The sequence below is a fragment of the Diuraphis noxia genome, unplaced genomic scaffold, assembly GCF_037042655.1.
Source record: "Diuraphis noxia isolate RWA-SAM2 unplaced genomic scaffold, SU_Dnox_SAM2 contig0004, whole genome shotgun sequence".
NCBI classification, from domain to species: Eukaryota; Metazoa; Arthropoda; class Insecta; order Hemiptera; family Aphididae; genus Diuraphis; species Diuraphis noxia.
In genome coordinates this window covers 33,378,986-33,395,543 of record NW_028301714.1, presented here as the reverse complement: position 1 = coordinate 33,395,543, position 16,558 = coordinate 33,378,986, and the positions used below count along the sequence as shown (strand labels likewise).

The 16,558-nt window shown below is 28.5% G+C and overlaps 2 protein-coding genes across 6 annotated transcripts in view; one reads left to right on the top strand and one right to left on the bottom strand.

Annotated features, from left to right (window-relative positions):
* Window positions 1-1,137: 1,137 nt before the first annotated feature.
* Window positions 1,138-4,156, bottom strand: LOC107169536 (uncharacterized). The gene is made up of 4 exons (XM_089226980.1): window positions 4,130-4,156; window positions 2,993-3,371; window positions 2,675-2,947; window positions 1,138-2,561 (listed from the first exon to the last, which is right to left on the bottom strand). Exons 1-4 carry the CDS (start codon window positions 4,154-4,156, stop codon window positions 1,138-1,140), a joined length of 2,103 nt encoding a protein of 700 aa, XP_089083106.1.
* Window positions 4,157-9,221: 5,065 nt separating this feature from the next.
* Pde8 (phosphodiesterase 8) overlaps window positions 9,222-16,558 on the top strand; it is a 75,660-nt gene continuing 68,323 nt past the window's right edge. For all 5 annotated transcript variants that reach the window (XM_089225784.1, XM_089225782.1, XM_089225781.1 and 2 more), the window contains exon 1: window positions 9,222-9,691. The gene's annotated coding sequence lies outside the window, so the exon portion shown is untranslated. The remainder of the gene's footprint in view (window positions 9,692-16,558) is intronic.

Genomic DNA, 16,558 nt, shown 5'->3' with positions numbered 1-16,558 from the left:
ACTAAAAACTTTTTCATCAAAAACTTTACGTAGTAAAAAAATAAAAATATTAAACAAACCGATTTTTAGCTAATTTTAGAAAACATTTATTATGAATCTTGAAAATTGTGTTTTCCAATTTATACGTGTAAAAACTTCAAAAGTAGGTATTTTAGTTAAGTTTTGATTTTACCAATTTATTAAACGCTAAAAACTACACATTAAAAAAAAAATTTTAAATATTCAATTGTAAGTATTTTTTTTAAATGCGCGTGACGAAAAAAATGAAGTTTTTGAAGTTTTTCGTCAATAACTTCAAAACGAAGTTTGAGCGGGGTTTTTTTTATATTCTTATAAAGCACCGTAAAACACACATTTTGGAGAAAAAAAATAGTCGTAGCTATTCATTAGTTTCTCTGAATATTTACTTTATATATTGGCGTTATTTTAAGTTTATTGTCTTTATAAATTATCATAATAATATGTGTGTACTGTGTATGGTGTACCTACACTTGGTGAAATATTTACGCTGTGCGTCTTTCGTTGATTTTTAGTGGGTAAGTATAAGTATATCATATCAAAAAGAATGTAATAAATTTAAAAATTAGCATAAAAAGAGATGAACAATGTTCATTGAACATGCTTCATAAATCGTATATAATAGACTAGCTGAATTACCCGTCGTTGCCGGGTTTAAGTATATAAATGTATGTAACCTGCCAAGATTAAATTTTGTTAAATCTATTGAAATTTAAATTAATTAAGATTTTTGAAATAATATTTTATACATATGATTATTATCATAACTTATTCTATAAGTTATAGGTTTTGGCGGCAGAAGCTTTGTTCACGATAAATTTTAGCACTAAAGGTTCAAAATAAATGTTTTACTAATAGTTTTTCAATATGTTATCTACAAAGCTTCTTTGTATACAATGTTCTTCACTGATCTATTAGTAGGCGATAAAATCACCAAGCTATTGGGTGAGCTTACGCGTGAGCAAGCTACGTAGAACTGCCCATGTGAAAAACAGTTTTCTCGCAAATCTATTCCTGCAAATTTAAGAGTTTGGCCTTGAGACTTGTTTATAGTCATTGCAAAACAGACTTTCAGGGGAAACTGTAATCGTTTAAATTCGAACGGATGATTATTCGGAATTAAAGGGATTCGTGGTACAAATACAGTTTCCCTTTTGCACATCCTGTTAAAATTGTGGCTTCTACTATATTGCGATGTAAAGCTTTGACTTTAAGCCTGGCCCCATTGTACAGTTTAGGCGGTTTCAAATTTCGCAACAACATAATAGATGTGCCCACACGCAGAATAAGCCTATGATATGGCATGCCCGGTGGTTTCAATGAATTTAAAAATTCAACCGGATAATTAGTTGCATCGTCCATGTTGACCACCGTATCTATCGAAGTATATACTTTTTCTTCCCCTTCAAAAGACATCAGCTGTGTATCATTGATAGCCACCGCTTGGTCATTTTTTGGAGTGAGTATAGCACGTTCACACAACCATTCCATAGGCTTATCATGAATATGAGCAATATCTGGATAAATTTTTGATATTAAATCCTGAACCGTAGTTACAACTGTGCACAAATTTTCTGGGATAGTTATCATTTCATCAAACGATGGATAATCACTATTGCCAATTTCAAGTAAAAGATCTTCAAATCCACCAGCAAACTTTTCCTCTCCCAAGTATACCCTCATATTTTTTGACAGTTTGAGTATATTAATCTTAGGCCATAAAATAGATCTTTTAAGATATGACTTGACTTCATCAGTTCTGGTCCCTTTTGGTACTACTGGTAGAGTCTGCCTAAAGTCTCCAGCCAGTAAATCCGTTACACCATCCATTAACCTTTTATTTCCCTTTATATCCTTTAGAGATCTATTTAAAGTCTCAACACCACCCTTATGCGCCATTGTAATTTCGTCCCACACTATTAATTTTGTATCTATTAAAACTTCCGAAAAATTACTTTGTTTTGATATATTACATAAGGGAGTGACCGAAGTTGTTAGATTGAGTGGTAATTTGAAGGTAGCATGGCCCGTTCGACCATCCTCGAGCAGTGTAGCTGCGGTTCCAGAAGATGCTACAGCTAAGGCAATGTCGCGAGTACTTATAACTTTCGCTAAAATCAAATTGATTAAGAAAGTTTTTCCAGTTCCACCTGGAGCATCTAAAAAGTATATTCGACCCTCATTATTATTAACACTTGTAATAATGTGATTGTAAGCAAACTTTTGTTCGTCATTCAGAGATTCTTCATTGTTTCTTACGACGTCTTCTAAGGCTACTAAGTCATAACTTGTTTCCTTGAGATACTCTCTATTATCAAATTGTTCAGAGTTGCTTGGCTGAGGTAAGCCATATTCTTTAAGTGGCTGACCACCTAATGCTAACACGGCATCTTCTATTACCGATAAGCATTTGTTCAACACTACGTCCACTAAGTGTTCTGCATCCACGGAATCCTGTCGTTCTAATCGTATTTTAAAATCTTCAGATAGGTATTCTTTGAATTTGTCCCAAAGACATAAGGGATCTGTTACTTGGCAAAACACTAATATATAATCGTAAATAGATCCCGTATCATATGCGGAGATTGGCAAAGTGCTGCCTCTTCTAGTGCTGCGTACAAATGTTCATCATCTTCAAGTAACCCTAGAGCCTTACACGTGGATTTAAAAGTGGGATGTACTTGACCATTTACAGTTTTCAACGCTTCAAACGAAATCGGGCCCCGGATTTCATGGAGAAGCATACGAAGGTGATAACATTCTGTATTGTTCGGATGAACCGTATAAACTCTACCCAGAGCGTGCTCTCTTTTGATATCTGGCCAGCCAACAACGTTTACTCCTCTCTTCCTTCTTTGGAACTTTTTTTCGTCCCAAACGTAATATGCAGGTACTTCTGGGTAAAGCAAATTTTTTGCAAAGTCATACACTTTACACAAATCAAAAAATTAGAGAAGTTTAGTTGTAGGAGGACTATTCACTCTGTCATGTAGATTTTGTTCATTAAAGTAAACCTTTTGTCCATTTTCTAAATGAACAGCAAGGTGAATAACGGTAGGGAAACGCTCGTGAATTGGAAATTCAAGGATTCGCCACACGGCTTCTGATGAACTTATATATCGTCCAGTTTCGTAAGTTTTTATTTCGTCTTTCTCATTTTCTAAGGCCTGGTCAGAGCCCTTATTTACGTATTTGCACACATATTTTATAGACTTCACCGAACTGCAATATTCCACATTGACGTGAGTGTTACATGCTCTTAACAGTACTGGATTATAAGGAACTATCCAACGATTATCTATATCTACGTCTTTGATATTGACGGAAAATCCACCGTCATCGGTTGAACGTCTCTTGATATAGATATACAAATTACATGTAAAAATTTTCTTTTACCGATTTCAACCCTTTAAATTCAAAATTTCGAAAAATCCTTTTTTAGTGCACGTCTAAATCATAGCTATCTGTATGCCAAATTTCAGCCAGATCCTTCCAATGGTTTGAGCTGTGCGTTGATAGCAGTCAATCAGCTTACTGTGTTATATATACAGATAGTATTTACATGTAAATTGTACCTATATAAAAAGTATTATGGTTGGAAATCATGCAGAAGGAGTTACATTACACAGCTCAGTCCTAGATTTGGAATTATATATTTATGGTCAAAATTTCGTAGGATAAAACAGCTAGTTGATATTTGATTTTCCTATTGAAATCTTATCTACCTATACGTTATTTATTACTTTAATGACATGAAATATATACGACTTCATAAAAGGGTAAGATGACTTTATTTTCATATAAATTTAAATAGTGGTATAGTCTAATAGGTAAAGTCAATCGTCGATAGATACTAAGTGGTGACATTTGATAATAATTGTAATATTATAATATTATTTTGAGATTGATACTATAATTAAAATATTTAATATTATTATTGGATACTGATAGTCCTAGGTTTGTAAAATGAGGATGAAAATTTTTTTTTTCTGCTCAATTAGGTTATTTTTCGGGCTTAATTAGGTTATTTTTAAGACTGAATTAGGTGCGTGTAGGATCATATTTTGGTACACGGAACTCAACTGTAATTTCGCACTTTTCGATTTTTTACCAGAATGTAACACATACGATCGCGCATTATTTTCACCTTTTTATATATTTAAAAAAACACAAAACGATTTTACAAAAAATGCAAAAAAAATTAACAATCGTGTAACTTCCTTAGCAAATATAGAAGGTATTTTTTTTTTTAAAGACTCACTGCAAAAAAACACAATGTGTTTAAACATCTTTCGTAAAAATATTTTTTTTTTTCATATTGTTAAATTATGTTATGAAAAAAAATTTAACTAAGAAAAATACAGTGTAAATGGTTAACACGCAGAAAATCTTAAGATCCAGTTGAATTTTCCGGGATTTCATATGTTATTATTTGTGTGTATAATTTTGTATAACCCGTCACTTTATGCGATCAAACTATAATATCATGTAGCATGAAGCAAATTCTACTTTTTGTTGTTTACTAAATCTCAGCTAGTAATATAAATCAATAAATACATAATGTAATAGTTATGTATTATATAGAACTAATTAAATGTAAATAAATTCAATGTTTATTAAGTACAACTTTAGGAAGGTACCTCGTACCTGGCTATTAGAAAACAAGCTTAGATCATAATAATGTATGAGTATTTATTTAAATGCTGTTTGTTTAGACTGTATTTCTAAAATAAATTATTCTTGATAATTGGATGTACAATTAGGGTTTAATTGTAATTTAATTAACATAATATATAACTCTAATAATTTATAATCGTTAATGTCCATGAATAAATAAGTTCCAACCGTGGTTATCATCCTTAGAGTCCTACACTGATCCTAAAGTATATAGCTACACCAAAATAATGTTATTGCGAGAGGGGATGGAGACTGATGATTGTTGTATGAGATTTGAATTGAATTCTATAGGTTTTTATGTATAATAGATAGGTAAATACTCATGTATTCTTAAAATGTGTTTAAAAATAAAGAATTAACTGGGGTTTTTTTTTTTATATACGCCATGGTGTCATTATGAAGTATATTAAATAAAATGAGAAGTTTTAACCGCTGGTGATCTAAGCGGCCCCTGGAGAATAATTCGGTTCAGGTCACTGGCAACCTAAACGCGATAGGTGAGTTGATTTCCAAGACCTATTTTATGTATTAGTTGATTCCCGGGTCATTTTTAAGTATGTACGAATTGATTCCTGGGTCATTAAGAGGTATGTATGAGTTGATTCACTATTGTTGTATAATCTCATTACCAGATACCAACTTATAAAAACAATGTGTTATACATTTTTACCAAATTACTAATTTTTTAAATATTTTTTTACCTTATTACTAAATGTTTTAATAAATAATAAATATAATATAATACAAAAAATAATTAATAAATAAAAATTGAATGATACTATGAAAAAACTAAAAAAAAATTTTTTGAGAAACTTGTCAGCCAATCTCCTTGTGGTGTTTCTTGGGTTATGCTAATAGGCTAAATATTTTACTAAACATAGAAAAAAATATGTAATGACCCGGGAATCAACTTGTACATACCTTGTTGATGACCAAGGAATACCCTCGTACGCAGCCAACCTAAATGCCTCCACTTCAACATACCCGTCTTACCCGTCTTACCCATCTTACCTGTCTTAGATTACCGACGGACTCGTGGCAGTCATCGTGTTAAAATCGAAAAATAATCAATAATTTTACATCAAATATTTGAATGAAAATTAATGCATAAATGCACACATATTATAACATAATAAAATATAATTATATACATATAATTAATTTAATTTTAAATTCCGAGACGCAATTCATATGTAACTCAAAAAAACTCGGGCCGCAATTCGTATGCATCCCAAAAAAACTCGTGCCGCAATTCGGAAGAAATTTTTACCGCGGGACGCAACTAGTAGCCATATAGTAGCTATGACATAAAGAATATTTTTAGTTATATTCTTTACTAGTAGGTAATGGAGGTGTTTTCAAAATAATCATTGTAATATTTATAATCCGGGTATTATATGGTTTTTTATAAAATTAATGGGATCCAAAACTAAAATTTAGAATATTTCAATACATAGTAAAATAATTAATAATTGTAGGTATAGTTAATTACTAATCAATAGATTATAATTGTAGTCAAAGTAACCATTATAAAGTAAATCGCTTCCTTATTATATTATATAAGGTGTAACAGGACTATTTAATAAAATATTTCCATTACAAATATTACTAAATTTGTTAAATAGTACTTTTACACTGTATAGTATATATTATATAAAAATTTACTAAATTAAAGCGTATTTTACTTTTTAATTATTTAATTTTGTTTTTATAAACCGAACATAAATTACAAAAAAATATAGAATAACATTTTTTTTAAATATATAAGATATTATATAGTATTATAGTTGTTTATCATTATTCATTACTTACTATACCAATCGTATAGGTAATATTAATATTATCAAAGTTAATTTATATTATATGCTATTTTATATATACGGATTACGGAGTGTTTTACAATGATTTAATAATATAAAATGGTTTGGTGATGGAGTTTTTAACACTCTTACTACTTTAAAATTATTAATAATGGTGCAGCGATCTATATAGCCTATACAAGCACATCTATCACTTTGAAATCTAGATAAATAACAAAATGGATATTAAAAATTCTTATGTTTCTTATATAGATTTAATCGATATAGGTATGATCAAATAAATTTATAAAAAATATAGATAAATATTTCTCTTTAGATGAGAGAATTTAAAAAATTCGACCTTTGCCAACACTCGTTCGATAAATGCGTCTTAAAACAACTAACCCCATCGTCGCTTTTTCATTTACAAACTAAAAAGGTTTAAATTAAATAGTTTCGAACCACATAATATTAACCACATTCTCAACAATTGCGTTCAAAGTCAAAGAGGAGTGAAAAAATAAAAAAACGAATACAACAACAACATTTCAACATGCTTTATGTATGATATTGATGGTCGACTGAGTTCTATAATATACGTTTACAATATTCATGCTATACTACGATATAGTCATATAGATAAAATTATATTGTTTTCTCTGAGGTCTGAACACATATAATAAATAGTGTAATTTAAATAATTGAATTTCGAGAGAAAAGACTCCTTAATCGAACGATCTTCATGACGTATCCATAATAATACAATAATATATTATTATTATTATTGACAATAATTGGGCCCTCCTGTGTGGTGTTACGATAATCGTTGCAGCGCTCGTTCGAAACAATGGCCGCGACGAGAGTAATATCATAATTTATAATATTATAATGATTGACATCAAGGGCGGAAATCGGATTAATTCAACTGTAGAGATTTTTTGCTAATTCGGTCTCCGCAGAGGTTTTCATTGGAAAAAAAGTACTCAATCAAAAAATGCCGTCTTCTATTGTACTACAGACTTCTCAAGTGTTAAACATAAAACAAAATTATTAGTTCTGATAGCCCACAACATGCTGAATCTAACTATGAAGGCGTCAAGTCGATAGCGTTGTTCTACGATTTTTAATTAATTTATAAAAGTGAAATTTGCCTTACTACTGGCCACTGGGCGATTCTACTGCACGTAATCTGTGAAACTCAATACGTCCGTTCAGTGACTACAGGCCTCGGGGAACAGGGTTTTTGATCCTTATACATGAAATTACCATAGCTTATACTGCTTATAGATCACAACCAGAGGCGTATTTTAGGTGCGACTTCTCGGGGGTTTGTCCAACATTTAATGAATATAATACATATTATACTGAAATAAAAATAGTAAATTATAAAATAAATGATAATAACAATGTTTAGGCCTTATTTTAAAGTCGGGGGTATCTAGCCATGGGAGAATTTTTAATGGATTTTTATATAAACGGGGATCGTCAGAATTTGTAATTCCGGGGTAAGGTACACATCGATTCTCCATATTTAATTATTTACAATTTGAGAAAATATTTACACACGAATATCTCGCTAATCTCGCTAAATACTGGTCTTGAGGGGGGGGGGAAGGATTTTACAATTTTCCCCTCCTATAAAGTAATGTCAGTTTTTTTTTTTTTGATCCCTCTTTTCAGAAATCATGTCTACGCCATTAGGCTTCCATATGCCTATATCGTATATTATTTAATAATTCGTGGAGTATGTAAAAAACCAATTGACGTTTATATCTACAAAATAAAAATATATAATTGATTATTATGCGTATATATATATTTTTTTTTTTTTTGTTAGAAGTAAGACTCAACGTTACAGGTCATTATTATATTATTTATCTAATATTAGTAATATTAATATATTATGCAGGTACTAGGTAGGTATATTTTTTTTTCCATTATGTTTAAAATGACCACCGAATCCTAATTAGGAATATCAAGGAACATTTAAGAACTAAGCTAAACGTACAGTTTAACAGTCTTTCAATCGAATGAAATAAATAAGTGAATTTTACATTATAAACAAGCAATTATATTTATCTAAATTTGATAAACTCTCCTTGTATTGATGTTTTTCATTTATAACTTATAATTTAATATATTGTCATTTTGTTTTTAAGGACAAATATTCTGAGTTTTCTTGTCTTTTAACATTCGTGCTTAAAAGTTAAAAGGTCTTAGATCTATCTACAACGCTGGCTATTTATCGTTTTTAGGTTATACCCAATATTGTACGTAATTACTGCATAATTATCATTTTTTTTTTTTTTTTTTTTATGTTAGTATTAACTTTATAATTTTATAATAAAAATCCTAAATAATGTAACATATGTTCTAATTTGAGGAAAAAAGTATACTCTAAAATATCTAAAGTATCTGAACATTGTGTTGAGATATTCAGTCCTTCTGCCATCCCTCCCTCCCCTGATTATTTTAGTAATATAATGGCAACGACGGAGGTGACCCTGACCGTGGGCCTAATGCGGAGGGGGTCCAGAATTTCCCGCTAATTTTGGTGTCGCGATCAGCCTGCCCGGAGTATCTCGCGGGCCGTCGCCCGTCAGGCCGGCGGGGCGGGAGTTGGCGTCCGCGATGCGAGCTTTGCGCCGCCGCCGCGGGTGCGCCACAATCGGACTCGCGGGCGGTCCGCTGTTCCACGGAAGCCGTCGTCGCCGGCCGGCACGACCGCTATTACAATACAATATCGTACATGTGAACGACGCGCGTTACGTGACCGCGCGGCAGATCACCGGTGACCACCCGACGGACGATCGCGTGTGTCGTGTAAGCGAGTCTCTCCGAGTACGCGTTTCGCGACCGCATGTGTCAATGGTATATGTGTTAGTGTGTGTCTGCCGCCGCGAATTCGTCGAATGAACGTGCCGCGTCGTAAGTTCGCGCGCGCCAAAGTTTCAACCGACGCCCTTTGTGATAAATGTAATCGTTTTAGTTTTTTTCATATTATATTATTCTTCCTCAAAATTCAAGCGGTTTATTTATCCGTTTTTGAGGGTCCTGTCTTACCGGTGCTCGTGTAAAACCATCAAATTTATTACATACTAAAGGCACATGGACATAAGTACCTACTTACAAACCAACTGTCGTCCTCTATGCTGATAATATTCGTCTAAACGTGTCACCGGATAATGAAAACCTCGGTAAGTCTAAAATGTAAATTTGTATTTAATTGTTGTACACTTTGTGTATTGTTTATTAGTTAAAAAAAAATACAACAACAATAATATTTTTAAAAAAAACGTTGATTTTATCGTGTCAAATATGAATGTGTTGACTAAATTTATAATGCCGTGCTCGGCTGTTGGGTATGTTGAATAGGTACGTAGTCCAGTCGCGTTTATTACTTAGGTAGGTGTATAATCAATTAACTTTTTTGAGTATTTACCTGCTATATAAATGCTGTGCTTTGGTTTATATTTGTTGTACCGTGAACCTAGTTTCAGCTTTTTGGTATAGTATTTTCATTCATACAGTTGTATTAGGTATAAAAACGATTTTAGATTAAAATATAACATGTACCAAGAAGTTTTCTTGAGTTATAGTTTAATTTAATTTAAATTTTCGCATTTGAAAAAATATTTTTGTCAAATTTAAATTATGGTATTTACCATCAAAAATGTTATTTTATATTTAGTCGAAACTTTCGATGATAAAGTTTATAGTCAGATATAGATATGTTTTTCGATATTCTAAGGAGCAGTATTTGCACCACCTATTTTATTTTTTCATCAAATAATTATTTATTAAAAATGCTGATTAAAGAACAAACAAATATAATAAATCATTCAACTCACAGCTTGTGTTGCGATAATTACTCTGACCATATTATATATAATCAATGATCTTGAATTTTTATACTCTCCTCTTTGCCAAAAAATTAGACCCTACATTGCACACTAAATATCTGTGCATTTATTGATACCACCATGTATCCATGTATACCAACAAAATATGAATAAAGAAAAATCAAGATAATGATATAATATACAATTGTCATTCAACACAGCGCTTTAAAATTTACATTGGCTGTAATCACACTTACATTTCATGCCATATCCTAGGTAAGTGTGACAGTTGAATCAATTTATAAATTTTATTTTTTTATTAAAATGAATTTTTTACAAATCTTTTTAATGTTAAATTTTTGATTTGTTTACCTATTATAAACTCTTGTAAAGTTCAACATGAATTTCCTGAAAATAGCGTTTTAATGCAACTTTAGATTCAAACAAATATAGTTAGAACTAGACTATCTGTAGAGTCGTATCCCGAACTCGATAATGGTATTACTGTATTAGTATAAAACACCATTAGTTATAAAACTCAAAACTTTATTCATAGCTTTTAATATCCATGACGTGTTTCAATTCTCAAACCTTATATTTTTGAGTAATAAAACATTTAATGTTGGCTCAAAATATTATACAAATCGTTAAAAATATCCAATAATAGAAATATATACCCAGAATAATATCTATGCCTAATGTCCTAATAGCAATAATTTTGATTAATTAATGCTTAATATAACATTTTTATATTAAAAAATTAATTTTTTTCTATAATTTCTACCTTTTTTAAAATTAAATTGCTATTGGATAATATTTGAATTAACATAATATTATTTGGTATATTTACCAACTTATTTATCTATTATTTACATTTTAATACACATTTAATGATTTAATTTAACTTAAAAATTACTAATACACCAGTCTACCTACAGGGATTTTATTCACTTATTAACTAAAAAGTATAATAGTTTTGTATTTATATTTTAAATTTAAAAGATTACAAACATATATTGTTTTTGTTTAAATATTTGTGCTTTATTCAAAATCGTTTTTGCAATATTACAATCGCGATTATTAATCATAAAACCCTTTCTTACTATAACGAGGAAAATGCTTTTACCTCCCTGAATTCTGCAATAGGCAGCCTCTATATCTTATATTTCATTTGTTGGTTAATGTAATGTAATTTTAATAATTTCCGGTTTGAATTACCTACGAAATTTAATATGGATTATTTTAGATTTTGATTTGGACTGTCAATGAGAAAAACTGTAGAAATATTGATTTAAAATTTTTTTTTCGCGAAAAACACTTGTTAGTTGTTGGGGCAACTAATACAAATGCTCCAAATGTTCTCTATTGAATGAAATTTGAACTTAAACATAAATAATTTAAAATAAACTTATTAAATGATTATAAGATTTCTCTTTCTTTTAAAAAAAGCGATCGAACTAAAAAATAATTGCGATACAATTGGTAAATGTATTATACTAAGTATAAATATCTTAATAATTTGGATTTTCGATTTATCACTGAAATAAAATGAATAGCGAAAAAAAATCAATAAAAGTAATGTTCACTGTTTCATTACTAGAATAATACTGCATTTTAATTGTTTGTTTTTCATTATGTACTAATTTGTATTGTTCAAAGAATCCTGTTAAAATAATAGGTACAATAACGCCGTAAAGAAATATAAAATACACTACTATTTTCTTACGAAGTCTTGATGTTTTTTTTTTTTTTTTTTTTTTTTGTCAAGATCTGACTTCTGTTCAAAATTTGTGATTGTATATTGTAAGGTATATTGTATATTTTCTAATAAATGTTTAAAAAAAAAATTATAGTTAGTCATCAATGTGTCTATGAAGTAGGGAAAGTTTACAACAGTTCTGAATGAAAATTGTATTTTCTAACTTCAGAATTATTTTGGATAGCAGGTGTCTATAGATAAAAAAAGTCTAATTTTGTATGGAAACATATGGAGTTAGACAAAAGTATTCTTTAGCGATTTTGAATACGGATAGTTTACACTTAATAATTATAAAAATATAAATATAGAAAAGAAAACCATGTATTACGACGTGATCTAATTATTATCTAATTGTTTAATAACCAATAATTCATAGCTCAAAATACTTCTCAAAATTATTATAGTTTTATTAGAATTTAGTTATTAGACAGTCCCTTCAGGGTTCTCTTTCGAAATAAAATAGTCAGTAATCTACTATAGTACCTACCTATTATATTTGGAGTATATTACAAAGTATGAACTTCAATAAATCGATATATACTCTAATCAGGTTTTGGATTATTTTTTATATGTGAAGACATATTTTATGCTTTGATCTTTAAAATGGTCTCTAGTTACTTTGGTAGGTAGGTCAAAAGTAAAATATGTCCTAACTTATCTTAATAATCATGAAAACCTTTAAAAAAATATATGGAAGACGGTAGTATATAATATTTAAGTAAACCCTTTTTGACAAAATCAACTGTGTTATATTGATGCAATTCAAAAAATTTTAAGCCTTTAAAATTTTCAGCGAATACTCATATTATCATTTTCTACTTTTCTAGACCTAGTTTAGTAAAATATTACGTTTCTTTTTGAGCTATTTATAGACATTTGAAATATTCAACTTATTTTTAAATGTTTTCTAAATAGTTGATACAATGTTTTATGCTCTGTAAAAAGGTTAACAAATATAATACAAAGTTCTTCATAAGTTAAACTTAAAGCAAACATTGTAAAAACAATTTTTTTGCGTTTGAAGCTCAAATTTAGAGAAAATTTGTCAATTTACAAACATTTCTAAATTATTTTAAACCTGATTAAAAATTTGGTCAATTTTCAATTTAGAATAGCTACAAGGTTTAAATATTAAAAAGTTTCTCATAGTTTGTTTTTTCAGTAATATAAAATTATTGAAAAAGTAATATGCCCAAATTTAATTAATAGACATTTCAAGCTAAATTATATCAAATTAAAAAAAGGGGGGAAAGTGTAACCACTCTGGCTAACCCCCCAAAATTCTACATTTTATCTATCTTTTACACACATGTAAATTATAATAGGCTCCTTCATATTATTAAAACACAAATTACGTCTATGTTCTATTGTATAGTAAGAGTCTAGTGTACCTTGTTATTGGTATGCTAGGTACTACGAATATGGATGTGCATGTGTTAATTCAAATTCTATAATTGTTTACGATGTAAAACGACTGTGAGCGAAGACGTCTATTTTTTTAATGCTATCCTAATCGAGGTCACCAAAAATTATTTTAACAATATTATTAGAGTTGTTAATATTTTTTTTCCTAAAAGTTGATACTGAGAATTTTCACGATTTTCACAATTCACATCACTCTAAAATACGTCGTTATGACATATTATAAATTAACGTAAATTAATAACAATAATACATGTTAATATAATAGGCATTATAAAATATAATAATATAATAAACCTTTATTAGGTTAATGATATAAAACATTATATAATATACCGCGTGTTCACCAATTTAGGGAACACTGAATAAATCAGCCGGATTATGTTGGAACAAATTGAATTCTTTTTAAGAGCTAGTGATACATAAATACACATTTTCAGATATATTTCAAATTTTAAACCCTCTCAGTACGCGCATGCGCAACGCAACTTATTTTTTTTAATGGCAACCAGTATTTTTGATATCAAAATTCGGATAGACTGAATTTTTTTAAGTCATTTTGACCAATTAACCAAGGCTCTAAAACCAAAATTGACTGAATGAGAGCCATTCAAATTTTAATAAATAATACATTTTTACAATTCATTATAAAATTCATAAAACCATTAATAATTATTTATTATTGGTTACTTTTTGAATATTTTTTTGTATACACGTGTGATCAATTTTAATTAAATAATTGTATATCCATATTAAGTTAATCTTATTTATAACACGTATAAAAAATGATTATATTAAAAAACATATTTTTTTAATAAATTTAGTTTTCTAAAACTATATATTATTATAGATAGGTACATATATACCTACTTAAAAAATATATTTTCAAAAATGTTTAATTCATTTGATATAATAAGTGTTTATTATTAACAGAATAAGCCTGAACAAGACAATATTCTTAAAAATTGTATTTAATATTTTATAAATAACAACTAACAAGTTGTTGGCATTAAAGGTCACCTATATACATAATAAAATAGTACTCAAGTTTTGTAATTTTGAAAGACATTATTAATATTTTAGAATCTGTAAGTTTTTGTAAGTCCTGTAAATGTTGAAACACTTTTTGTGATATCGACACATTTTCTAATAATTCATCTTTGCTTTAAAAACCTTACCAACTGTATAGGTACTACACGTTTTTGGCTCTTATTATTACATTGTGTTGTTGAAACCTGCAGTATACCAGCAATGTAATTTTATCTCTAAAAAACAACCGATTACTGATGGCAAGTGGGCTAGATAATGTTTGTGTAGTGGCTTGTTATCTAAAAAAAACAATCCGATCTATGCTTTATTTATTTAGTGAGCAATTAGGAGACGCTTAATATTAAAACAATCTAAACACATTTAAGAACTCAGAAGAAAACGATTTAATATCTACTAAATTTTATATAGGTAGGCACAATTGATAATCATGTTTTATATTTAAACACCAATCGTATTCAACGTTTCAACCCAAAACTTTTAGCTATAGCCTAAGCAATTTTTTATGTAACTTATCACTGCTTATATAATTGAGTTGCCATCTTTCCATTCCATGATATAGCTAACGCATATAAAAAATGGTTCATATTAAATAGGTGTCCAAAATAAATGGATTCTTTGATTAAAAAACTGGAATCAATATAAATATACCTCGAGTATAGGTAATAAAAAAAAAAAATACTAAAAAGGCAGTATTGTTTTTACCTGCTTACTTAATAGTGCTTGAGTACCAATTTGTATTCATTAAACGAGTATAATAATACTTAAATATTTAATAGCTATTTTATATTTGTCAAAGTTCCTCTAACTTAGGAGTAAATCAAGTCCTTTTTCAATAACTTCATGTCATATTTACATTCGCTGATTGTTCAACATATTATATGAATAGATAGTGAAATAATAATTTTAAATTAAAAAAATCATTAGTTTTAAATGAGTAGGTGCCTATTATTTTTCTTATTAGATCACTGGAATTACATCTTGGAATCATGAAATATTATGTCATACGTGTATATTTTGTTGTTGTACTAAAATATATTAAATAGCTTTTTTAATATTATAATATAAGCAATAAAATTCTATATCCATATATAAAGAGGTACATGTCAAAAAGTATTATAAATAACGACAATAACTTGATATATATATGTATACAGGGTATAACAGAAAGACCTGAAAAAATATGCTAATTAAACGTATGATAAAAATTGTTCATATTATATGATAGGTAAATAATTTAAGAAATATACTCGTGTCAGCAAATTTTCAAAAATAATATTTAAAAAAAAAGTTATTACGTTTTTAATTAATTTAACCAAAAAAATACTGAATTTTAAAAAAAATAAAAAAAAAACTACTTGACTTAGAAAAATTGTTCATATAATCTGATTTACAAATAGGCTATTTTGAATTTATCCAAAAAAAAATTTTATTAAATACATTTTTTTTTTTTTTTTCAGTAGGTACCTATTAAAAAATAAACATAAAAAAATTATTATACATGTAGCACTTAATGAAAAAAAAAAAAATATTAATTTGAAAAAAGTTATTCTAAAAGTGTCAGTTCTATCTGTTACACCTTGTATATATTTATAAGTATATATATATATATATATTATATTATAATATGTATAATATGTATAGTAAACAGTAAACAATGTAATTAAATTGTGTCTCGAATTATTTATTACATGATTGCTCTTAATTGAAAATTAGAAGTTAATGAATCATAACGATAATAGTTATACCAACCACATATTTATCCCTATAGAACAAATTATTACTAAAATAGGTACTTATATTTTAGTTATTTAAAGAGTATAAAATATTAAATTTATAAATTGTTACATGAACCATCTTCGATATAGGTAAAGTTAAGTACGGAGGAACCTTGTATTATATTTTCAAGTATTTTAACTGAGAAACATTTTATACTGACATATATTTTTTTTTAAACTGATAATAATCGAAAGTGTCATATGCCTATAAATAGT